Source organism: Geotrypetes seraphini, chromosome 4, assembly GCF_902459505.1.
Source record: "Geotrypetes seraphini chromosome 4, aGeoSer1.1, whole genome shotgun sequence".
Taxonomy (NCBI): Eukaryota; Metazoa; Chordata; class Amphibia; order Gymnophiona; family Dermophiidae; genus Geotrypetes; species Geotrypetes seraphini.
Genome location: NC_047087.1, coordinates 196,009,573 through 196,034,809, shown reverse-complemented (window position 1 = coordinate 196,034,809; position 25,237 = coordinate 196,009,573). Strand labels below are relative to the sequence as shown.

Genomic DNA, 25,237 nt, shown 5'->3' with positions numbered 1-25,237 from the left:
GGGAAAGATACGTGGAGAGACATAATCAAAAGAAACGTCTAAGTCCATTTTGGCCTAAGTCGCAAGTCACCCAAAGTCAGACACGGGAAAAGATCCATTTTCGAAAAAATACATCCAGCATTTTTTTTTTTTTTCAAAAATCGTCCAACTGTACATCCAACTGTCTGATCGCCCAGACCGCTAAGTCATCCATCTCTATACAGGAACAAACAAACAAAACTGCAGACATGTACAACAACGTAGGCAAAATTTATTGTGACAAAAAGTTAATATTTAAAACCTTTTTACCAAACAGGGGACCCAACATGGTCCGTGTTTCGAACAACTTTCATCAGGGGTCCTATTTGAGTACAAAATGTAACACAAGATACTGATATTAAAATCATATGAGAAACAATAATTAAAAAACTGATAAAAATATATGATAAAACAACATATTAAAACAATAATGGTGAAATAAAAAGACGAGATGATCTTATGTGACCTTAAAATCAAATTGTTGTGATTTAAGAATATCGGGATCGGTGTGTATGTTTTATAGTGACAAAGATGCATGCAATATTGATGAACGGCATGCATCAGATAGATCAAACAAACCACGATAATGAGTTAAGATTATATAGAAGCCTATGTGCTCTATAGAGGTGAGAAAGGGATATAAGATAATAGTGGTAGAATCAGATATTGGCGTGATAGAAACTGGGGAAAGAGAAAAAATAAAGAATATAAAAAGGAAAAAAGATCCAGAATACATACCATGGTAGAAAAGGAAAAAAACAAATGTCACAAAAAATAGCTATGGACAAAATTCAGTAGAAAAAAACTATCAAAAAACATAAAACAGAGAATTAATATATGAACCCAAAGATATGTACAAGTTGAAATGAAGTTTTATATATAATTTTGATTGAAGTAAATTTAATAAATAATATATATATATATATAACATATATCAGGAACGTATAAAACAATCACATCTAAAAGACCTTAACATATCATAAAAAATTTTTTACATTGTATTACCTGGTATAATTAATTTGCCTGGGCTATAATTGTAATCGTGAAATTAAAAATTAGCAATAAAACTATAGTGTACTTAAAATTTTTTTTGCAGGAAACATGATCAAACAACTCCTAAGTAAAAAATAATTAATATAACATGAAGAGGTATATTCTAGATATATTGTGTGATGATAAGAGTAAAAAGCAAAAAATTAATGTCATAAAAGGATTTGCCATAAGGAATAAATAAACAGACAGATCATCTTATGTTTGAAGGACACCATACATAATCAGAAGTGAAAAATGACCAAAGGGTGGCTCAAAAACATAACAATATAAGACAATAAAGCATGCAGCCAAGGGACATATCCGATTTTAACTTTAAAAGTGAGAATAATAATGCTGCCTTTTTCTTAAAGAGAAAGAAAAGGTATCGGCATTAGCGCTGACTGTATACACCCATGAGTACCCTATGAAGAAGAACACTAATGAACCTTGGAGACAGGGCTGTCGAACTTGAAAGCAAAATTAAGTCACTTAAAAAAATGTGTTGATAGAGGGTCACTGATGGAAATAAAATTAAAAGTAAACGTTTGTTATATAATTGAATGTAGGGAGAATCTTGGAAAGAATATATATGAAGACATGTACAAATCAAACCTAGGTATTGTACGCCACAATGGTTATATTAACTTAAAAAACAGGTCTGCTGAATCAAAATATGTGATTAAACTGAAATACAAATGCAACCAAACCAGCGTGGTTAAATGCGAGTGAAAAATAAAAAATGAAAAATAGGGACCGAACCCGGAGAAATGAGGGGGAGAGAAATCGAAATGCAGGCTAAAGCTGGAAAAGGTGAAACATGGAGAAATGCAGGAAAATATATAAAAAACGCCGGAGAAACAGGAATCAATAAAATCGGGTAGAAAAGTAACAAGAAATCAAGACTTACCGGACTATATGAATCGCTGAGCGTCACAAATAATTGTGAAAACTCACTAAAGTAAAGTTGCTGAAAAGATACCAGGGAATATGAATGAGTCAGAGACGTAAAGAGACCTTTTGAAAAACGTAAAGCAGTAGTGGCAAAATGTCGAAAAAGGTCCAAGGAAAAACAAACAGTGATTGAAGGGCAACCGATCCAATCAACGGAGGGGTGGGCGTGTCCCTACAGCGTCGGAGAAAAAATATATATATGAAATAATAATAAAAAAATAAAATGAATTATGATGTTAAAAGGCAAAAGGGGATAAATAATATAAAAAAAAAAAATAGTGACCCAAAGCGAACCTCATTAAAGAATCTGAAAACATAGTGTATATCTGTTAATAAATATGACTTGATCGTAATAAGGGAACATAACTAATGACTGCATAAAAGGTAAATCCTTATATCAGGGGTGTCCAATGTCGGTCCTCGAGGGCCGCAATCCAGTCGGGTTTTCAGGATTTCCCCAATGAATATGCATGAGATCTATTTGCATGCACTGCTTTCAATGAATATTCATTGGGGAAATCCCGAAAACCCGACTGGATTGTGGCCCTCGAGGACCTACATTGGACACCCCTGCCTTATATGAACAAATATCATAATAATGAGCCATATACATATATGCACGATATAAATAGCTAAAAATGATATAAGTCATAAAAAGTTTAAAAGATATTAAACAATATATATAGAGAAGATAAAATAATATATCATAAAAATTTTGACAATATATATGCAAAGGATAAAATATTAGTAAGTAAAATATTACTAAATCTTGTTAAAGGCTAAATCATAAGTAGACATTAATGATAGATAATAATGACAGTGAATAATACATAATAAAACTTAATAGATCACCAGTGTACAACACTTAATAACTAAACAGTGAATCATAAAAAAGGACGGTAATCAATTTCTAAATTAAGACCTGCTGCTATGTACAGAACAAAGGACTATTTTTGAACTGAATACTATTACACCAACAGATCTTAATTTAGAAATTGATTACCGTCCTTTTTTATGATTCACCATTTAGTTATTAAGCTAAATCATAAGTTGAACCAGTGTACAACACTTAATAACTAAACGGTGAATCATAAAAAAGGATGGTAATCAATTTCTAAATTAAGACCTGCTGCTACGTACAGAACAAAGGATTATTTTTGAACTGAATACTATTACACCAGCAGGTCTTAATTTAGAAATTGATTACCGTCCTTTTTTATGATTCACTGTTTAGTTATTAAGTGTTGTACACTGGTGATCTATTAAGTTTTATTATGTATTATTCACTGTCATTATTATCTATCATTAATGTCTACTTATGATTTAGCCTTTAACAAGATTTAGTAAAATTTTACTTACTAATATTTTATCCTTTGCATATATATTGTCAAAATTTTTATGATATATTATTTTATCTTCTCTATATATATTGTTTAAGAAAAAGGCAGGATTATTATTCTCACTTTAAAGTTAAAATCGGATATGTCCCTTGGCTGCATGCTTTATTGTCTTATATTGTTATGTTTTTGAGCCACCCTTTGGTTATTTTTCACTTCTGATTATGTATGGTGTCCTTCAAACATAAGATGATCTGTCTGTTTATTTATTCCTTATGGCAAATCCTTTTATGACATTAATTTTTTGCTTTTTACTCTTATCATCACACAATATATCTAGAATATACCTCTTCATGTTATATTAATTATTTTTTACTTAGGAGTTGTTTGATCATGTTTCCTGCAAAAAAAATTTTAAGTACACTATAGTTTTATTGCTAATTTTTAATTTCACGATTACAATTATAGCCCAGGCATATTAATTATACCAGGTAATACAATGTAAAAAAATTTTTATGATATGTTAAGGTCTTTTAGATGTGATTGTTTTATACGTTCCTGATATATGTTATATATATATATATATTATTTATTAAATTTACTTCAATCAAAATTATATATAAAACTTCATTTCAACTTGTACATATCTTTGGGTTCATATATTAATTCTCTGTTTTATGTTTTTTGATAGTTTTTTTCTACTGAATTTTGTCCATAGCTATTTTTTGTGACATTTGTTTTTTTCCTTTTCTACCATGGTATGTATTCTGGATCTTTTTTCCTTGTTTATATTCTTTATTTTTTCTCTTTCCCCAGTTTCTATCACGCCAATATCTGATTCTACCACTATTATCTTATATCCCTTTCTCACTTCTATAGAGCACTTAAGCTTCTATGTAATCTTAACTCATTATCGTGGTTTGTTTGATCTATCTGGTGCATGCAGTTCATCAATATTGCATGCATCTTTGTCACTATAAAACATACACATCGATCCCGATATTCTTAAATCACAACAATTTGATTTTAAGGTCACATAAGATCATCTCATCTTTTTATTTCACCATTATTGTTTTAATATGTTGTTTTATCATATATTTTTTATCAGTTTTTTTATTATTGTTTCTCATATGATTTTAATATCAGTATCTTGTGTTACATTTTGTACTCAAATAGGACCCCTGATGAAGGTTGTTCGAAACATGGACCGTGTTGGGTCGGTCCCCTGTTTGGTAAAAAGGTTTTAAATATTAACTTTTTGTCACAATAAATTTTGCCTACGTTGTTGTACACGTCTGCAGTTTTGTTTGTTTGTTCCTGGCTGGTTTTCCCACTGCAGATAGAGTTGGACCTTCCCCCTTTTTTTTGGCTGTTGCTATCCATCTCTATACCCCATTTTTGTCCAAAATTCATCCAAGTGAAAAATGCCTAGGAAAAAGACTTTTTGGGTGCGGGATGGGCCAGAAAAGTGATGGACTGGGCACCCAGACATGGCACCAGAGTAATGGGGTACCTTACAGGGCACTACTGTGAACGTCACAAAAAGAGTGCCACAGAAACATCTAACTACAGCTCCCTTATAGGCCAGAACTACAGCTCCCTTATAGGCCAGAACTTACTAGACCCATCTATCTACCACCCCAATAACCTTTATGGCTGCAGGAGCCACATATATGGCAGTACAAAAGGGTTTGGGGGGGCTTAGGGGGGGTGCACATTTTTCACTATGAATGCAATGATTAGAATAGCTTATGGGCCTGGGTCCTCCTCTCCATGGTTCAATAACCCACTCCCAAGACCACATAAGCCACCTCTGTACAGCTCTACTAGGCTTTCCTATGCCAGGCTGCCAGGTGCCGATGTTCTGGAGGCAGATATGTAAAGTTGTTATTATGATTTTTATGGGGGTGGGGGGGATCACTGATCACTGGGGCAGTGTGTGGGGGGTCTATGCTTTGTGTCTGCAGCAGTTATCTGGTCACTTTGGATACCTTCTGTGGACTTAGACCTGGTTTTAGATGGCCTAAGTCACAACGTCCAAGTTCCGTCTAGGCAGTGCTTTAAAACTTTTGGTTAAGTCTAGGACAGCCATGGCCTGCCCAAATCCCACCCTCACCACTCCTCCTAAAGCGCCCCTTTTAGCTCTGGTCGTTCAGCAGCACTGTGAAGGCCAGAGTCGTTTTTAAATACGTCTAAAACCCGGTTCGATTATTGGCACTTGGACGACTTTTGTTACTGATCGTCCAAGTACTGATTTAGGCTGGTTTTTTGACGTTTTTCTGTTTCGATTATGAGCCCCATAGTGCCTTAGCCACTTTGGTTTTCAGGACAGCTTTAATGAATATACATGAAATAGATTTCCAGAAATTTTCTCAATTGCCTGCATATCTATTACATGTACATTTTCTGTGGATATCTTGAGAACCAGACTTGCTAAGATCTACCCCAGGATTAACCTGAGAAACATTGCCAAGAGTGCTTATCAGTAACATTTGTACCTGAGAAAATAGAGGGTGAAACTGTTTGAAGATTCATCAGTGGGAGAAATAAGGTTCAAACCTTGCAGTGGCATCTTTCAAACCCACTGCTCCTACCACTAGGCCACGGGTCGGCAACCTGTGGCTCTTTTTGCATGTGGCTGCAGCTCTCCAGGCCCTGACCCTTTAATCTCCTTCCAAATCCCATGATCCCCATCCCCACCCCCAGGCCTATAGAGTCACCTGGTTGTCCAGCTGAGGTCTTTGTGGCAGGAGCGCAGTCCTCTCACTCCTGCCTTCTCACGGCTGCCTTCTAAAATAGCTGTCACAACTAGTGCTGTCTGATTTCCGATTCAAATTGGGTGAATCGATTCGGGGTTGGTTGTTTTTTTTCTTGTAAATCGGCCTTGCCAATTCGGTAACCAACCATTGTCCCCTAAAGCAGGAGCGAATACACAATGCTGAGCGAGCCCTCCTGCAGCCATGAAAAGAATCCACGAGGCAACCAGCAAGAAAGCGCGTTGCAAAAGCAGCAACGAGGTTCCACAGTGCACCCGACGTGACAGGGCAGCCTCGTATTTACCCCGGAGCAAGAGCTTATGAGAAAGAGGAAGTAGACCTGCTGAGCCAACTCCTGGGGTGTGATGCCACCCCCTGTGAAGGAGGAACTTTGTACTGCTGCAACCATCTGGGGACCCCAGGCAAGCTGCACTGGCTTGCACAGAAGATTTAATGTTCGAGGGGTTCTTGAAAAAAAGAATGGATAAAATGGTAAGTTGTGCGGGTTTGGTAGTTTTAGGACATCGGGTCTGTCTTGAGTGGAGACTATACCCTGCGTTTGAGCTTTTCTCCCGGAAGCATTTTCTTTCTCGCCAATAGCTCCCTTCTGCTTGAAGCACACTTTTCAAAGAGTAGGGCGATCTGGCAGTTTTCAGAAAGGATTATGAGACAGCTGGAGGCTGCAAACCAGAAAGAATTCAAATAGCAGCTTCTGGTATACCTCTGTGCTGCTGCCAGAGACGGGAGGATGTTGGGAAACTGTAGTATGGACCAGTGTGCTCTCATGGGGAAAAATCGATGCCAAAACTTCTGCTGGCCCTGAATGGATAGATTGTGCCAGTCTGTACAGGGGATCTAGGGAAGATGAGAATCGAGCAGGGGGCTGGGGAAGCTTTAGGGATTGGGAAGCTGAGAATCGGGCAGGGGGGCTGGGAAAGCTTTGGGGATGTTCTTATTTCTTACATGATATTGCCTTGGTTAAATAAAATGTTTAAACTTAAAAAGCTGTGTCATTGAAAGTGAATCATATCAAATCGAAAAATCGATTCAACAGGGTGAATCGAATGAAATCGAATTGAAATTTTTTTTCCTGAATCGGGCAGCAGTAGTCATGACCTCTCGCAGCTGCTCATAACATTTCCTATACTGTGAGATGCCAAGAGAAGTTGTGGCAGCCATTTTAGAAGGCAGCCGTGAGGAAACAGGAGTGAGAGGGCTGGCCTCCTGCCACGAAGACCCCTGCTGGACCCCCAGATAACTCAGTAGGCTTGGGTGATGGGGGGTTGGGACCTGGATAGGGGAGAAAACCTTGGCTATGGGCAGGGGAGGGAGGGAGGGATGAGTGGTGCAGAGACCTGCGAGAGGTTGGAGGGGAGAGAAGCTACACCTTTGTAAATCTTGGGTCAAACATTTTGGATAAATTGGCTCTTTGCTGTAAAAAGGTTGCAGACCTCTACACTAGGCTATTATTCCATTCTACACCATGTCAGGAGAGAAGAACTGGTAGGACTAGCAGTCCGGGTTGACAGGCCTCAAATGGAGGTCAGGTGAGGGAACTGAGTGAATGTAACTCTGAGGGAGAAAGAAAAGATGTAAATGGGGCAGGGCTAGCCAATTGTTAGGCAAGACTAGGTGGTTGCCTATGGCAACAACTTTAGGTGAGGGGAAGGGACGAAGCTACACAAATTCAAAGATCCATCAGTGCTTACTTTTACCTGCAAAACAAGGTTTAATATTTACACAATTGATGTTGAATTGCATGTTTTAATAGAATTGTTGTAAGATAATCATGATTGTAATGTTTAGTTATAAAAATCTTGGAAAAGGGACCCAACGTGTTAGGAATCTTAAAATTAATTGAGGGAAGGGGCATAAGGCTGAAAGTTCACCTAGGGTACCTGATGCTCTTGTGCTGACCCTAGAAAGGGATCCATGGTAGAGAACCACAGTGCATGTTTGGCTAGAGTCCACAACAGTATTACTCCAGCTCTGATGGTCCCCTCTGCTCCTTCATTCTTACTTGGAAATGATGTTATTCTCCTTCTCAATGATGAACAGGGCTATGGCAAACACCAGGATGATGGCATATTTGCTTCTCATTCTCAGGCTTCGCAGAAGATTTCTGATGTTCTTGGGCCAAGCTAATCCTCTATCCATGGAAAGCAAGAGAGGGGCTGAGGAAACTTTCCTCTCCCTCACCCCCCCTGTCTGGATCCAGGCCTAATGAGCCCTGCGGTGATCATGAAGGCATCCCTTTGGTGCTGATGCTTCCTCACAGAGCAAGTGACACGCTGACCCTGTGAGGTGAAAGAGATAAAGGAGGAAAACTTTGAGTTGGAGATTCCAAGATGGGCACACGTTAATGTAATCTAGAAACAATAATCAGCAATCCAAATATTCCACTGCAAAGTCATGTGTGAAGGGCACAGTGAGATAGTCAGAAAAACTGTCACCTTGAAATTCTCTGGTTACAATATCAACACCTGAAAAAGCTGCAGACATAGACATACCCCAAATTAATCTAGTTTCACAGTGATAGGATAGGCTAAGTAGGTGAAGCATTTGAAACCTACACACCGGGCTAGTGAGAGAGATTTACACACCACTGAGATTGTGGAATGCAAATTCCTCTCATACTGTACATATTCATTATGTATTTCCTGAACATCTGGCCTGCTTGCAACCGTGGAGGATTGAACCTGGACAAGCCTGCTGTACATACTAAGATCAATTCAAAGAAGAAATAAAACTCAAGATAAATTTTTAAAAAAAGCATTTGTAATGGTTTTGCTTGGTCCAACGACTACCAGCTAAATTATCTAGCCAACCTTCTCCTGCCCAAGGTGCACCCATCAATACAATGTTGTATTCTACACCAGTCTCTGCAAAGCAGGCAGTGTAGATGTGGACAAAGCTCATAAGCCACAAAAAAAAGCTAGAAAAGCATTAAAGACCCCATCAGGTTCTTTTCCAAATTCTGAAACAAAGGAAAAGAGGCAGCAGCGCTATAGAAATGATAACTAGTAGTAGTAGAAGAGATACACCTGGGCCCATCACCATGAGCAGTGCTGCAGTGGATTTTGAAATCAACTGCCAGGCTTTTGTCACGGCAATAAACTCTGATAACCCCCTCTCTTTCTTCTTCCCACAGACACTATTAGATTTAAGAGAGAATGACAACACATACACATAGGGGCCGATTCTCAAACCCTGCACCCCGATTTTAGGTGGTGTAGATGTCCTACCGCCATCCAGCAACCAATCGGGGCACATGTTTTTAGAAATAATGCTGCTGAAGGATGCCTGCGAGGAAGGCGTCGGTGGTGCGTCTATGGAGATGCACAGGTACGTTTAAACATGACCAAGGCGAGGCATGGTTTCACCCAGAAGTGACCTTAGGCGGGCTTAAGCGTTGGTACGCGTCTCCGTAGATGGGAGACAAGCTCCTTAAATGTAGGCCTGCAAAATGCTGGCCTACATTTAAGGCCTCTGTCCAGGAGTGTAGGCCTGATTCTAAATAGGACGCCGCTGTGTGACTGACACACGATCGGTGGCTGCTTCATAGGTGTTCTGTACAGAATCGGGCAGTGCAGGAAGAGACGTCTGTTTGAGCTCCTCAAAGAGGATTGACCGGTGGTTACACCCCGAGGCAGCACTGAATTGTGAAACACTAGCCATCGTTGGTGCACCGATCTTCTGCACGAGATAAAGTTAAGATAAGTAATTTCCACACTATTAGCCAGTTTTCATTTTCTGCATTGCACAGAGTCATTTTGAATTTGCATCAAGGAGATTTTTATGCCCGTGAGGTTTTGTTGGGGTAGGCCTTAAAGCCGCTGTGGTGGCTGGCCTGTACCACATTGTCTGAGGCTTTTTCCTCCTTTTTTGCATTTAAATTAACTTGTGCAGGCTAAGATTGGGTTTGTGTTTGCTAATTTTGGTAAAGATTCCATTTATTGCACTTTATTTGGTGAAAGTGTAAATGTGATTATTGTTTGTTTACACCATACTTTGTTTATTGGGCTATACAGAATCAGGCCCATAATGTGCATAAACTACTATTGGTTTTGTTCCTCCAGCTGACACCCATGAATTTACCCTGCTGTCCCCATTGCTCCTCTGGCACTAGAGCAGGGGTGGGCAACCTCTGTCCTCGAGGGCTGCAACCCATTCGGGTTTCCAGAACTTCCCCAATTAATATGCAATTAAGATCCATTTGCATAAAATGGAGACAATACATACAAGTTTGTTGTCTGTAGCCCGTTCTTGAATTGCTGTTAAGTTTATTACTCATGTGCACCATACTACAGCTTGGCTAGAGGCCTGAAGTAGATATTAAGCAGAACAGGCAACTGTATTGTGATACCCCAAAGGTCAGTGCCCATGGTGGCGATGAAGTGCTTTCAAACAGTATGGACTGTTGCCTATCTGATGGGTGGGATCTAAATCAAGTGCATACTGGTACCTGTTTCTGCCAGTCATTCTAGCATTATATTGTGGCCCCACAATGTCAAAGGCTGCTGAGAAATCCAAAAGGACTAACACTGATGCAAATCCCCTGCCTCGGTTTCTGTGAAGATCATGATTGAAATTATTCAAGATTGTAGGTTGGATATGCTATGCGTTAGTGAAATATGCTTATATACAGACAGATTTTGTTTGTTTCAATGTTGCCCATATATGTCCTGTACGGTAGACTCTCTGTTAACCGGAACTCAAGCAACCAGAACTCAAGCAACCAGCAAAAAAAAAAATTAAAGAAATACTGTAATACTTTAAATAAAAATGAAAATAAAATCAATTTCTGGCAGAAATTTAAGTGTAAACTTGGCACGCCACACCTGAGTAAGCCCACACTTTGCCTATCACTTATCTGATAGCTTGTCTGGAACAGTTTATGATATGGCATAGTATGGGGTATAGCAGCTACTTTTAAAATGACCAAGTCAAAATGATCTACCAACAATAAAATTTCAAAAAACACAAAGCACACTATACGCAGAGAAAATCGGCGCAATTTGGATTCGGGTTTTTTTTCAGAGGTCAAGGCAGATGACTTTAAAATATGCAATGTCACCTCAGTAACAACTATACAAAAATAGCAAATATACCCCCTCCCTTTTTACTAAACCGCAATAGCGGATTTTAGCACAGGGAGCTGTGATGAATGCCCCTCGCAGCTCCCGAGGTCATAGGCTCCCTGTGCTAAAAACCACTATTGCGGTTTAGTAAAAGGGGGCCATAGTGCAAAAAATAGACAGCAGATATAAATTCTGAAAACGGACACATTTTGATCACTAAATTGAAAATAAAATCATTTTTCCTACCTTTGTTGTCTGGTGATTTCATGAGTCTCTAGTTGCACTTCCTTCTTCTGTAAATCCAATATTTCTTTCTTTCTGCCCCCTCTCCTTTTCTTTCTCTCTCCCCCTGCCCCCTCTTTATTTCTGTCTTTCTCTCGCCCCCTGCCTGCCTGTGTTTCTTTCTCTCTCCCCCTGCCACCTCTTTATTTCTGTCTCTTTCTCTCTCTCCCTGCCCCCTCTTTATTTCTGTCTTTCTTTCTCTCTCCCCCTGCCCTCCCCCAAAGCCATCGCGCCGATTTTGCCACTTCCCCAATTCTTTCTCTCTCCCTGCCCCCTCCCCAAGCCACCACGCTGATTTCTCCCTGCTTCCCCGAGCCAGGCCTGGCGCGTTCAAGTGCCGGACCCACAAACCTTCCCCCCCAACGTCAATTCTAACGTCAGAGACAAAGTTCCAGGCCAGCCAGGCAGCGATTGGCTGGCCCATAACTTCCTCTCTGATGTCAGAATTGACGTCGGAGGTGAAGGCTTGTGGGTCCAGCGCTTGTACGCGCATGGCCTGGCTTGGGGATGCAGGAAGAACAAGATCACAAAGGCAACGCGATCGACTTGCATTGTCTTTGCAATCTACTGGTCGATCGTGATCGACCATTTGGGCACCCCTGGGGTATAGTATTAGTTAGGCCTATTTTTAATAGTAACTCTCAAGCAACCAGAAACTACACTTATCCGGCATCTATCAATCCCCATGTGTTCCGGTTAACTGAGAATCCACTGTATTACTGTAAATTCCAGAGGGGAGGTTTAACTATCATATTCCCTCCTTTACTAACGCGTACCGCAGATTTTAGCACCGGCAGCGGCGGTAACTGCTCTGCTCACAGAATTTCTATGAACGTTACCGCTGCTGTGGGCGCTAAAACCTGCGCTACGTGTTAATAAAGGAGCGGGATAGTTTGGGAGTTTACTGGTCAACTTAGCGGGGCTCACTAATTTGAATTAAAATAAATTAACTATTTTAGGGCTCGTTTTACAAAGCCATGGTAGTGGCTGCTGCTGTGGTGATTGCTCTGACGCCCAAAGGGATTTAATGAGCATCAGAGTAGTTGCCACATGGCTGCCGCTCTGTGGCTTTGTTAAAAAAAAAAAAAAAAAAAAAGGGGGCGAGGTTTAGATGTCTTTGTAAAAAAAAATGGGATGGTTAGATATCTGTAATGCCTCTAGAGGTAATGGATCTTTGTTTAATAATCTAGTTCAGTTAACATACCACATCCAATTGCAGTATTCTGCTTTCCTTATGTTATGAGATTTTAACATTTGGATTAATGAATCTGTATCAGGCCCAAAAGCTAGAATTTATTCTGCTTTCATAAGCCATGATTTTACTCAGTAAGTTAACTCATCTACTCAAATAGAAGGCAGCATGTTTGACCTTTATTTTCTTGTGGAGGGAGGGGAGTTCTTCAGGAACAGGTTTTTGGAATATTTCTTTTATCTTTACTTATATTTAGTGGCCCCCTTTTAAATCAGGGACGAGGGTCATTCCTGAAGTGGATACATAATCAAAATTTGGTGTCTATAACCAAAAATATACCCTGCAGCAACTCACGCCCAGAAAAATCCTGTTAAGGGTTCCCTTCCTGCTAGATCTAGGCACAGTAAATTGGCAAGAGGCAAAAAGGATAACTGCAGATGTCAATGGCTTAAAGATAAAGAAACTCACCCTTTAATGAAAAGTACTGTATTCTCGTTAATAATCGCCCTCATCATTATCTTATCCTTTTATTTCTTTAAAAATTTATATACCGCATACAACTATGCGGTTTCCATATCATATACATCTTGTTTCCCTCCGATTATCACATATAACATAGACATGTCTAAACAACATTGTTAATCGTCCCTGTTATAATAGAGATAGAGCACAAATTCAATCAATTCAGAAATACAAGCAAGCTTTAAATCAAACATTGATGTCAGAAAAATTCTAAAAGGCGCTTATCAACTGAAATATACCTTAGTATAAGAAGGCATTGGCAAATAATTGAGTTTTCAGCATTTTCTTAAAATTCATCCTCCCCATACAAAATCGCAGGATACCAGGCAAGGCATTCCATAGTTCTATGCCAGCCACAGATATCATTGATCAATCTATATGGTTAAACTCCAAGATTCAAATTGGCGGAGAAAAGATCGTCTGGAAGCATTGGATGATAGCAGGAATACGTTTATTGGATGATGTTATTTCTAATGGTAAACTTCTTGAGTTTTCACAGTTGCAATATAAATATGGCCTTAATAAATCAGAAAGTTTTAGATGGTTGCAATCGAAGCAGGCCATTCAGGCCGGGTTCCCTGAATGGAAAAATCTTAGTGATCAATATAGTATGGAATTCTTATTCTTTCAGGAGGATTTCCTGGGTCACCAGGCTGCTCAGTGGTATAAATTAACTGGACTTATTAAAAAGAAACTAAACACTGGTCTGAGAGACATTTGGAGCATTGAGATCAAGCATCAAATTTCTGCGTCTCAATGGACTCAAATTTGGACTTGGAGGATGAGATGTACAATGTCAGCATCTATGAGACAAACATGGTTTTTTTCTGTTATATAGAGCAGTGTTCTTCAACCTTTTTACACCCATGGACCGGCAGAAATAAAAGAATTATTTTGTGGACCGGCAAACTAATAGGACTAAAATTTAAAAACCCCGTTTACGCTCCATTACTGCGAGCTCGGTCCCCGCAAACCATCTGATCCCATCTGCACAAGCCGCAATTATGATTTTATATTGAACGTATTTTATTAAAGTATAAAAAGAAACAATATTCTGAACAATTGTTATTTTATAAATACAAATATACAGAGCACGGACCAACAAAACCCCTGTCTCCCCTCCCCTTCACATATATCCCCTCTACTATCAAGAAAACTGAACAAGCCAAGTTCATAGAAATATCATGCTAACAGAATACTGCAGTCCCCAGTTATGTCTCTAGCAGGATATATATTTCAAATCTGATATATTCTAATCACAAAATAGAAATAAAATTATTTGTTTCTACCTTTTGTTGTCTCTGGTTTCTGCTTTCATCTTCTTTTCACTCTCTTCAATCCAGCATCTGCCCCTTCCATCTAGTGTCTGACCTCTCCCCCTTCCATATGGTATTTGTCTTCTTTCTATGCCCCTCTCCCCTTTCCATCCAGCCTATGCCCCTCTCTCCTTTTTACACGATTCACTCCAGCTTCACTGCTCTCTTACACCAGATCTAGCATCTTTGTCCCTCTCAATTTCTCTGCTGACCCTCCCTTCCCATCTCATTCCTATCTCTGCCCTTCCCCTCCTCTAATCTCCCTGAAAGCTGTTTCGTTCCTTTTTTCTTTTCCCTTTCCTCCTCCCCCTGTCCAGCAGTAACTCTCTTCCTTTTCCTTTCCCTCCTTCCCTCCCAGCAGCATCTCTCCTCCCTCTCCAGGTCCAGTAGCAGCTGTCCCTTTTTCTCCCTTACCCAGCAACTTCCCAGACTCCTTTCCCTCCCCCCTCCCAGCAGCATCTCTCCTTCTCCTTCTCCAGGTCCAGTAGCAGCTGTCCCTTTTTCCCCCTTACCCAGCAGCTTCCCAGACTCCTTTCCCTCCTCCCCTCCCAGCAGCATCTCTCCTTCTCCCTCTCCAGGTCCAATAGCAGCTGTCCCTTTTTCCCCCTTACCCAGCAGCTTCCCAGACTCCTTTCCCTCCCCCCCCAGCAGCATCTCTCCTTCTCCCTCTCCAAGTCCAGTAGCAGCTGTTCCTTTTTCCCCCTTACCCAGCAGCTTCCCAGACTCCTTTCCCTCCCCCCTCCCAGCAGCATCTCTCCTTCTCCCTCTCCAGGTCCAGTAGCAGCTGTCCCTTTTTCTCCCTTACCCAGCAACTTCCCAGACTCCTTTCCCTCCCCCCTCCCAGCAGCATCTCTCCTTCTCCTTCTCCAGGTCCAGTAGCAGCTGTCCCTTTTTCCCCCTTATCCAGCAGCTTCCCAGACTCCTTTCCCTCCTCCCCTCCCAGCAGCATCTCTCCTTCTCCCTCTCCAGGTCCAATAGCAGCTGTCCCTTTTTCCCCTTTACCCAGCAGCTTCCCAGACTCCTTTCCCTCCCCCCTCCCAGCAGCATCTCTCCTTCTCCCTCTCCAGGTCCAGTAGCAGCTGTCCCTTTTTCCCCCCTTACCCCTTACCCAGGTATAAAATAAGTAGATTTTCATGTTGTACACTTTTCTCTTAATTTTTAATATGTTTCCTTCATGCTTAAAAGATATTAATTTAAACACTATATTAAACTATACAGATTTTTTTTGTAAAAATTATATTATTTTATAAACTACAACAGTGTAATACATTTGATTGAATATAGAAAAATATTACAGAGAATACACCATTTCAATTACAATTAGTATATAGAACCATAACTTTACCCACTCACCCTTCTATCAATTATTAATAACTAGTTTTATAGCCCTTTACATTAACGGGTGCTAGAATATATGTGTGTGTGTCTGTCTTTATTTCTTTCTCTCTCTTTCTCCTTAGCCGCTTTCTGTATTTCTGTCTTTCTTTTTTTCTGTCTTTCTTTTGGCTGTCTACCACCACCCCTTGCATGCTCCCCCTGTCCATTCTCCCTTCCTTTTACCTCCCCTGTGTCCACCACCACCCCTTCACTGCTCCCCTTATCCAGCAGCAGCCCTTCTCCCTTTGTTTTACCTCCCCCCTGTCCATCATCACCTCTTTCCTGCTCCTCCTGTCCAGCAGTAGGTCTCCCTTCCATTTTTCCCCCCTGTCCATCATCACCTCTTTCCTGCTCCTCCTGTCCAGCAGTAGGCCTCCCTTCCTTTTTTCCCCCCCCTGTCCATCAGCACCTCTTCCCCTGTCCAGCAGCACCTCTTTCCTGCTCCCCCTGTTCAGCAGTAGGCCTCCCTTCCATATATTTTTTGATGGCTTTAATAAACATCAATAAAGATCTTCTTAAATGAGGAAAAAGACAGATTCCTGTATGCCGCCAGTAAATTATTTGCAGGCTATACTGGAAAGGGATACCACCTCACTGGCTCAAAAAACCTCCTTGTTGTACATTCAATGTCCAAGCATACCCATGTTATCTCAAATTCTCCACTACACTCATAATATAAAAGTGTTTGCAAAACTTCACACATCCAAATTCTAGCATAGATATGTGTTATAGCTAGATATGCATTAGAAGAACTTATCTTTTTCAAGTTCACTGTGCCTGTTGCTAGGTCTCTGCTTTTGCGTAGGCTGCATCAGGGCAAGGGACCCAATTACACTGTCGGTGCCCAAACTTCACGCTCACTCTCAGCGGCAAAGATAGCCGCGGATCAGGGCAGCCTCATTTTGATCCAGCGTCAGAGGATTTATTTACTACCTGAGTGCTTTAGCTGTGCTGCCTTGAAGGAGGGCCAAGGCAGCCGCCACCAGTGCCGCTCTGTGAATGCCTCCTCCTGGCAGCCGCCACTCCACATCGCTGCGCGTGCCTGAAACTGACTCCTCCTGGCAGCCACCGCTCCGGCCTGAAATCGACACTGCGGCCTGCAGGCACCGACAGCGGGCTTGAAAGCGGAAGCGTCAGCGCCGAATATCTGAAAGAGCAGGCGGAGGGATTCCCATCTGCTGGTGCCCGGCGTGGAGCGGAATGTGGGACCCGGAGTTCACCCAGCACTGGCGAGCAGAGTTAGTGAGCAAGGAGGTTCTTGCGATGCAGCTGCTCTCCGTCCTGGCCCTGCATCTGCCCTCCACCGACAGCCGCTGCTCCGCACATCCTGGAGTCCTGGTGTAGTAAGCGCGCATGCGCACTCTTGCCGTCACGGTGCAACAGAACAGGGATCAGGGAAGCACGCGGTGAGAGTGCACATGCGTGCTTAGCATTTTATTATTATAGATAATACAAAACAACTTTATTATATTGATATGAAGATTTAATATCCATTTTCCCACTGCCTCTCCCTCCCTTACCCCCCATCCCGGATGTGGAATGAAAAAACTCAGAGAATAATACATAAACCCTTAATGTGAAGCAGCAAATAAAGCCAATGGACTCCAGATTTTTTAATGGGCGAGCAGAATGAAGAGTGCTATATGGCACATGTTCTGTATCTCAAAAACTAGAGCTGATAAGAGACAACTGGTGCCATTTTTGGAATCAGCAGGTCAAATATACCCAGAAACAGGCCTAACATTTGAGGCACTAAAATGAGTGTTGGCCAGTGGTATTATCATAAAACATTAAAACACCAAACAAACCCTGTTATGTTGGATTAATTCAGACTATATTAATAGTAGTATAAGCTAATATATGGTATTTGTAATTTTATAGATCAAGGGCTCTCTTTGGCAACTTAAAGGCCCTATTACTAAGTTGTGTTAAGATCTATTGTGCACCTAAAACAGCTTAAAATGGCGTACTTGGGATGCTCTTAGGCATCTCGCGGTAACTGCTAATTCTGTACATACCAACCGTGCACTAAAAAATATTCTTTTTATTCAAGGTGGCATGTCCTAGGCATTCCTATGCTAAACAATTAATGCAGCTACATTACTGCATCCTAATTGGTTGGCATAGGCATACTGCATGGGTTGGAAGTAATGCCCAGATTTTAAAACTGATGCCTAAAGTTATATGCCCAGATCGGCATGCCTAGCCGATCTAGGTGCCTAACTTAATTTTCTTAATTGGCTTAATCAGAACTGATAATTGAAAGCACCAATAAAAAACCATTTAAAAAAATGTAATTAGCTGGTAGGCGCCTACTTCTTTGAGATAGTCATCTACTCTGAGGTGCCTATCAGCAAGTAGACGTGGTTAAGGGCAGATTCTGGGTGGATTTTGGGCATGGTTTGACTTAGGTGCACTCATTTAGGCCAAGAACATGGCCTAAATGGGAGTGCACCTAGGGTTTCAATGCCTACTAGGGCCTCAGATTTCTTAGAAACCACTAGATGCAATTCTATAAACGGCGTCTAGCAGATGATTGATAATTGCACTCAATGGCGCCTAGGAGTTGTTTACAGAATTTAGGCCTAAGTGAGAATGCTCTCTTGTGGTCCAGGATTAGGACTAATTCTGATTCCTGAAGTTTGGAAATCGCATTTTTGCTCATTGGCCAACCCCTGATGCAGGCGTTATACACCGAAACACAGCTCGTGTTGAGTCAATAAAGACAAATCCCTGTTCACTGAGGTCCTATGTGCTTATTTTGCTATATTGTGTTTGGTGTGCTCTGTTCCTCTCTGTGCTGGTGGTTATAGGAAGGGCTGTGGAGTCGAAGTCGGAGACAATTTTGGGTACTGGAGTTGGAGTCGTGGGTACCAGAAACCGAGGAGTCAGAGTCGAAGGATTTATCTACCAACTCCACAGCCCTGGTTATAGGTATAACAATCATGTTGGTAAACAAAACAAGACGTGGAGATGCTTCTACAATATTCCCCTTAGGATACCTTGTTTTTCAATTCAGTCTCATTGTTTACTACACTAGGTGACGGTTGAAAAACCACGAATGGCAGCATATAAATTATTAAATGAAATTCACCTCAGATAAAGTATCACATGCTGAAAATACCAGCACTAAACAAATAGTGAAGGAAGACTCTGGTGTTCAATATTAATAAAAGACATGGAGCACCAGAGTCTTCCTTCGCTGTTTGTTTTCTACTTTCCAAGTTTTGGGAAGTAACCATCTCCTGTTATTTTGTGAAAATGCCAGTAGGGCCATTAAAATGCTGATTTGCACAGGATAAAAATGCTGGAGAATCCAGTATAATGCTACAAATTTGGAGAGCATTTGGAAAGGGTCCAGCAGTGTCAATGTCCCTGTAGGGAGCAGACAACAAAGAAGATGGGCGGGAGTGCGCGTGGATGTCAGATTTAAAATAAACTGAACTTTTCTAAAACTAATGGGCTGTGAAACCAGGGATTTTGGCTCCTGTCACAGGAGTCTGACAACATCCACTGCAGCACATCTGGAAAACTGCTATATACATCAAAAGACTGCTACTGTCTCTCCTTCCCACAAGGGGCACTAAATTTAGCAAAGAAAGCCAGGCGGTCTCCTATTTAGCCACAGACATTGTTCCCAGTCCCATTGCAAAAATTTGTACAAACGCCTTTTACAAACTATCAGCCCTCGAGGATACTAAAACTGTTTTAGCTTTCAACATGAAATCCCTTTCTCCTCTCTTTCCCACTGGCCTTATTTTCTCCACGCTCCCTCTCTAGCATTCCTTTTTAAATCCTGGAACACAATCTATATTTTTATGAGTACAGCTTCCCTCTTTGCCAGCTTTTTTTCTTGTAGGATTTCCCTTTAAACTGCTTAGAAAGCTTTAAGGAAAACCCCAATTCTGCAGTTCAAGAGGTAGAGGAAGCTGACTCCCTCCCCCTCCCCCACCCTCCTACGCCTGCTTTTGCTGTGATAAGGATGTTATAATTAATGTCTTGCATATATATATATACAGTAGCGTTTTTAGGACAGAACATTTGGTCTAATTTAACAAAGGTTTTCCTTCATGTTAATGTTATAAAATCTGTAATACATCAAATTCTTTGCTTTCTAAAAGTCTAAACTGATCAGAGCTTTCCTACAAGGCCAACAAGCCAGATGAAGCTTATTTATGTATTCTTGCACAAGTCAGACACAGATCATGTCAGTGCTTAATGAGCTCTGACTAAATGACAATGGAACGCGTGTGGAACTGTGTTTTACATCCCCACCAAAACCACTGAAGTCTACATATGATTCATGGTTCTACAAGGCCTGCCAAGTACAAAACAATCCACGATCTTTGAAGAAAGACAGAGTGATGAAGGGAGAGACTCGGCTGCTGAACAGATCATGGAAGCTTCTAGTGCAAGAACTAATTTTAGACTGGCAGACTGAACAATCATCTTTGCTGACTGCTGACCAATAAGTATGAGGGCTGTTCAAAAAGTATCAGACCTTAATTTTTCTTGCGTAAACAAATAAAGCTAGGGAGGCATGGTTTGGTGCATGTATGTAGGCGACCCTAATGAGCAAGCTTGAATTTTTCCCGCCTACAGAAGCTGTCAGTCGCCGGCAGACCACCGATGAGTAAGGAAGTGTAAGTGAGCGCCGTCCGATTTTCATTTTTGACAAAATGATTGAAAAAGTTGAAAAATGCTTCTGCATTAAATTTTGTGTAAAGCTTGGCAATTCCCAAGTGTAAACAATCCGCAAGATTCAACTGGCCTTCGGGGATGAAGCTATGGGCACCACACAGATAAAGGAGTGGTACAACCGCTTCAGAGATGGCCGCACATCAGTGGAGAATGAAACACGTTCTGGTAGGCCCTCAACATCCAGAAATGAGATTGTCATTGACCAAGCGAGGACCCTGGTAATGCAGGATCAACAAATCACAATCAGAGAATTTGCAGATGAGGCGAGCATCAGCGCTGGATCCGTTCATTCCATTTTGACTGAGGATTTGGGCTTCAGGAGAATTTCAGCGAAGTTCATGCCAAACCTGTTAACGATCAAGCAGAAGCAACTCTGGAGATCGCAAAGGACATGCTGGAGACTGAACAGTGATCCCAACTTCCTCAGCATAGTGATCACTGGCAATGAGTCCTGGGTTTATGGGTACGGCCTAGAAACCACATTGATGTCATCACAATGGAAGGATTTAACATCCCCAAGGCCCAAAAAAGGCAGGTCCGCAGTAATGTCAAAGTCATGCTGACTGTCTTCATTGACTCCAGTGGCGTGGTTCCTCATGAGTACGCACCACATAGACAACCATCATCAAGGGGTACTACCAAGAGGTTCTGCCTCACCTTCGTAACGCTGTGAGACGCAAACAGCTGGGCCTGTGGGCAGCGGGCAATTGGCAGCTCCATCATATTAACACACCTGCCCATTCTTCACATTTGATACGGAGTTTCCTGGCTAAACACAACACACCTGTGATTCCTCAGGCTCCCTACTCTTCCGATATGGCTTCGTGTGACTGCTGGCTTTTCCCCAAGCTGAAAATGCCCCTGAAAGGGACCAGATTTCAGTCAAGAGAAGACATCATGCAGAATGCAACGGACCAGTTGCGAGCAATCTCATAAGAGGCGGAACCGTTGGAAGAAGGGTGTGTGGCAGCCCAAGGGGACTACTTTGAAGGAGATTAGTATACGACTAGTGTTTAATCCCGTTACATTAACAGGTGCTAGAATATATGTCTGTCTGACTTTCTTTCTTTCTGTCTCTCTCCCTGCCCCTGCCTCTTTCTTCTTTTCTTTCTGTCTTTCTCCCTCCCACTGTCTGTCTGTCTTTCTTTCTGTCTGTCTCTCTCCCTCGCCCCCTTTGTCTGTCTGTGTTTCTGTCTCTCTCCCTGCCCGTCTCTTTCTTCCTTTCTTTCTGTCTCTCTCCCTCCCGCTGTCTATCTTTCTTTCTTTCTCTCTCTCTCCCTCCTGTTGTCTGTCTGTCCTTCTTTCTGTCTGTCTCTCTCCCTCCCGCTGTCTGTCTGTCCTTCTTTCTGTCTGTCTCTCCCTCCCGCTGTCTATCTTTCTTTCTTTCTTTCTCTCTCTCTCTCTCTCCCTCCCGTTGTCTGTCTGTCTTTCTTTCTGCCTATCTCTCTCCCTGCCTCCTGTCTGTCTTTCTCTCTCCCTGGCCCCCTTTGTCTGTCTTTTTTTCTCTCTCCCTGCCCGCTGTCTTTCGTTCTCATTCGCTACCTGCCTGTCTTTCTGTCTCTCTCTGTGGCCCACTGCCTGCCGGCCTTTCTTTAACTTTCTCCATGGCCCCCTTCTGTCTCCCCCCAAAGCAAACCAAGATTGCTCCCTGCCACCCAGCACACCCCTCCCCCCAAAGCAAAGCAAATTTGCTCCCTGACCCCCTTTCCCTCTCCTCCCCATTTCCCTGTGCAGCAGCAGCATTTCCCTCCCCCTACTTCCCTGTGCAACAGCAGCAGAATTCCCTCCCCTTCCATTTCCCTGGCAGCAGCAGCATTTCCCTCCCCCACCCCACTTCCCTGTGCACTGACAGCAGCATTTCCTCCCCCTCCATTTCCCTGTGCAGCAGCAGCAGCATTTCCCTCCTCCCCACTTCCCTGTGCAGCAGCAGCAGCATTCCCTCCCCCTCCATTTCCCTGTGCAGCAGCAGCATTTCCCTCCCCACTCCACTTCCCTGTGCAACAGCAGCAGCAGCATTCCCCTCCCCCCACCCCACTTCCCTGTGCAGCAGCGTTTCTGGCTGGCTCCTTTATCATTGCCAAAGTTATTTTTGAGTTTAAAGCTGCCGCAGCGCTTCTCTCACGATCCGTGCCTGTGCCAGAAGCCTTCTCTCTGATATGATGTCATAGAGACTTCCGATGCAGGTGCGGCTCGTGAGAGGAGCTGCAGCGGTGGCTTTGAACTTAAAAATAACTTCGGGAAGGGTAAGGGAGCCGGCCTGACCACAGGCCACAGAACAGTACCTGAGAGGCCACCAGTTTGACACCGCTATTAGACGGAGTGAGGGCGGGAAGGGGAAGTCACCTCCGTGCATCCCTGTTTAAGGTGCCTCCGCATGCGCAGAAGAAACCACCGCTGACTCCTTCTACTGCGCATACAAAGCCACAGTGCTTGTTCTTAAAATCAATTTTATAGATATATTCATAAATTGAAACTTAGCTTAAGAATCATTGCTGTTTCATTCCCCAATGACGCATTTCATTCTTCTTCAGGGTCGGGGAAAGTACAGAAATGTTCAGGATGTCAGCATTTAGCTTATACCAACCAAAATCATTCTTAACCAATGATTCTTAAGCTAAGTTTCAATTTATGAATATACAGTATCTATAAAATTGATTTTAAGAACAAGCACAAAGGCACTTTAATTAGGTTGCATAAAATAAACTTTATAAAAATAAATTAGATATAGAGAAAGCACCGATTTTTAAGCTCTGATGAGGACTGTCACCACACAGGCTCTCTTGTTGAGAGTTTAAGTGTGACTTGCTGAGGAGCTTCAGCGGAATATATAAATAAGAAGTTTTCATTCAGAATTTGAGACTTTAAGTTCTAAGGAGGTGTATTAAAGAACCAGTCAGTGGTAGTATAAAGCCAATTGGTGCCACTATTTGTTTGATGAATTAGTATATGGGTAGCAAACGCGCATGCAAAAAACTTACATAAGAACATAAAAATAGCCATATTGGGTCAGACTAGTGATCCATCCAGCCTAATTTCCTGTTTCCACAGTGACCAATCTAGATCACAAGTACATGGCAAAAAACCTAATAGTGGCAACATTCTATGCATCCGATCCAGGGCATTAATTGCTCCCCCCATGTCTGTCTCAATAGCAGACTATGGACTTTTCCTCCTGGAACCTGTCCAAACCTTCAAAAAAACAAACAAAAAAAACAACTTACTGCAGGACACCTGAATGTGCCCCATGGAAGGCCATTTAGACACACATTAGTGCTTACTGCAGCTTAATAAAAGGGCCCCAGATATTTATATAGCCTGAAGAAATGTGCTGTCCATGCTGGGAAATTAAAATAATAAGCCCTGAAGCAGTTAGCACCCAAAACTGGCCATGTAAACGTTTCTGAAAATTACATCTCTGCTTTCTTACATTTCTAATCTTAACTAAGACCTTGGAAGGGTTCACATGCTCAGAAGCAAAAATAAAAGCCCTTTCTACATAGTAAAATAGTAAATGTCTCCTGATAAAGACCTACACAATCTCACCTTGTTGGTACTTGGAGTTTCTCCTTTTCCTGTTATTGTCTCTAGAAAGCCCTTACTCCTTGCACCTTCAGATCTGGTTTTCATCAGGTAGCCTTCATGCACAGCTTCTGGTATCTTTCCTCACAATCATCTCACACTTCTTAAGCTAAATAAGAGTACCGATATTTCCTGTTTCAAGAGAGAATAGAATATAGGTTAGGGCTTGTCTTCTTGTCTGTTCATCAGTGATTAGTCAGAGTTATAATTTGCTCAACCTAACTGTGAAGCATGGGAGTGACATGGCAGAAGCTCACACAGTTCTGCACTGCCTGAAGAACTGCAGATGGGAACTTCCTAAGCCAGGACAACTTATTTGCTACAACAAAGGGCAAGATCCAGCTTGCTTCACCTAAGTAATCAGTGTTGTCTACAAAAATAGTTGCATCTATAATTTTCCTTCATCAAGCCTACCACTGTAGCACTGTAGAATCCAAGACCCAAGACTACTAGATGTGCAAGCTTATTTAGCAAAACAAATGTTTAATTAAAAACATCACATCAACTAGTGTAGAACCTGACAGAAATAACTTAAAAATCAACACATCTGTGATGGTGCTATTAAAAATTTGCACTTTCAAAATGTATTAGCCATACAAAATATAGACAGAATACGCAATTTGCAGTTTCATGAAAGTAGAATTTGGTGTCTGTGTTTCGGAGAAAAACTGAAAACCACAAAATATCAGTTAGAGATCTGCTAGCCCTCACATCAACTACCAGCTGTTTCCCTTTGATACAGATCAGAAAACAGGAAGAGCAGTGCACTTTTGCAAAATATTTCTACCCTCTTACAGGCACAGGGGATCATGGGCTGTCAGGTGTTTCTGTACTGTTGGCCTGCAAACTCCTGCCTGTACCTATAAGAGGACAGATTCGGAAGAGAGCATTTTCACAGTCTGTTTATATAAGCAGCCCCTGTTGTGCAGCATAAAATCTGGCGTTGGTTTTTAATGTCTGTCGGCAGCTGGCTTGACCATGGAAAAATGGCCAAGCCAGCTGAAAACAGGCCATTTAACACTGCCCGCTCTGAACTCCTGCTTCAAGAATACCTCCCCCCACGTTTTAGCTTAGTAGCTGCTAAACCCAGTTA

The 25,237-nt window shown here is 41.8% G+C and overlaps 1 protein-coding gene across 6 annotated transcripts in view; it reads right to left on the bottom strand.

Moving 5' to 3' along the window:
• CHST3 (carbohydrate sulfotransferase 3) overlaps nt 1-25,237 on the bottom strand; it is a 195,153-nt gene that overhangs the window by 36,745 nt on the left and 133,171 nt on the right. For 3 of the 6 annotated variants that reach the window (XM_033941209.1, XM_033941204.1, XM_033941205.1), the window contains exons 2-3: nt 24,109-24,276; nt 8,115-8,391 (exon numbers count right to left, since the gene is read on the bottom strand). In XM_033941209.1, the coding sequence (XP_033797100.1) occupies nt 8,115-8,251 (137 nt within the window). In that variant the 5' untranslated portion in view covers nt 8,252-8,391; nt 24,109-24,276. Of the gene's footprint in view, nt 1-7,992; nt 8,094-8,114; nt 8,392-24,108; nt 24,277-24,362; nt 24,412-25,237 lie in introns of those variants that run through there. The other 3 variants (XM_033941206.1, XM_033941207.1, XM_033941208.1) reach the window with 3 other exon arrangements.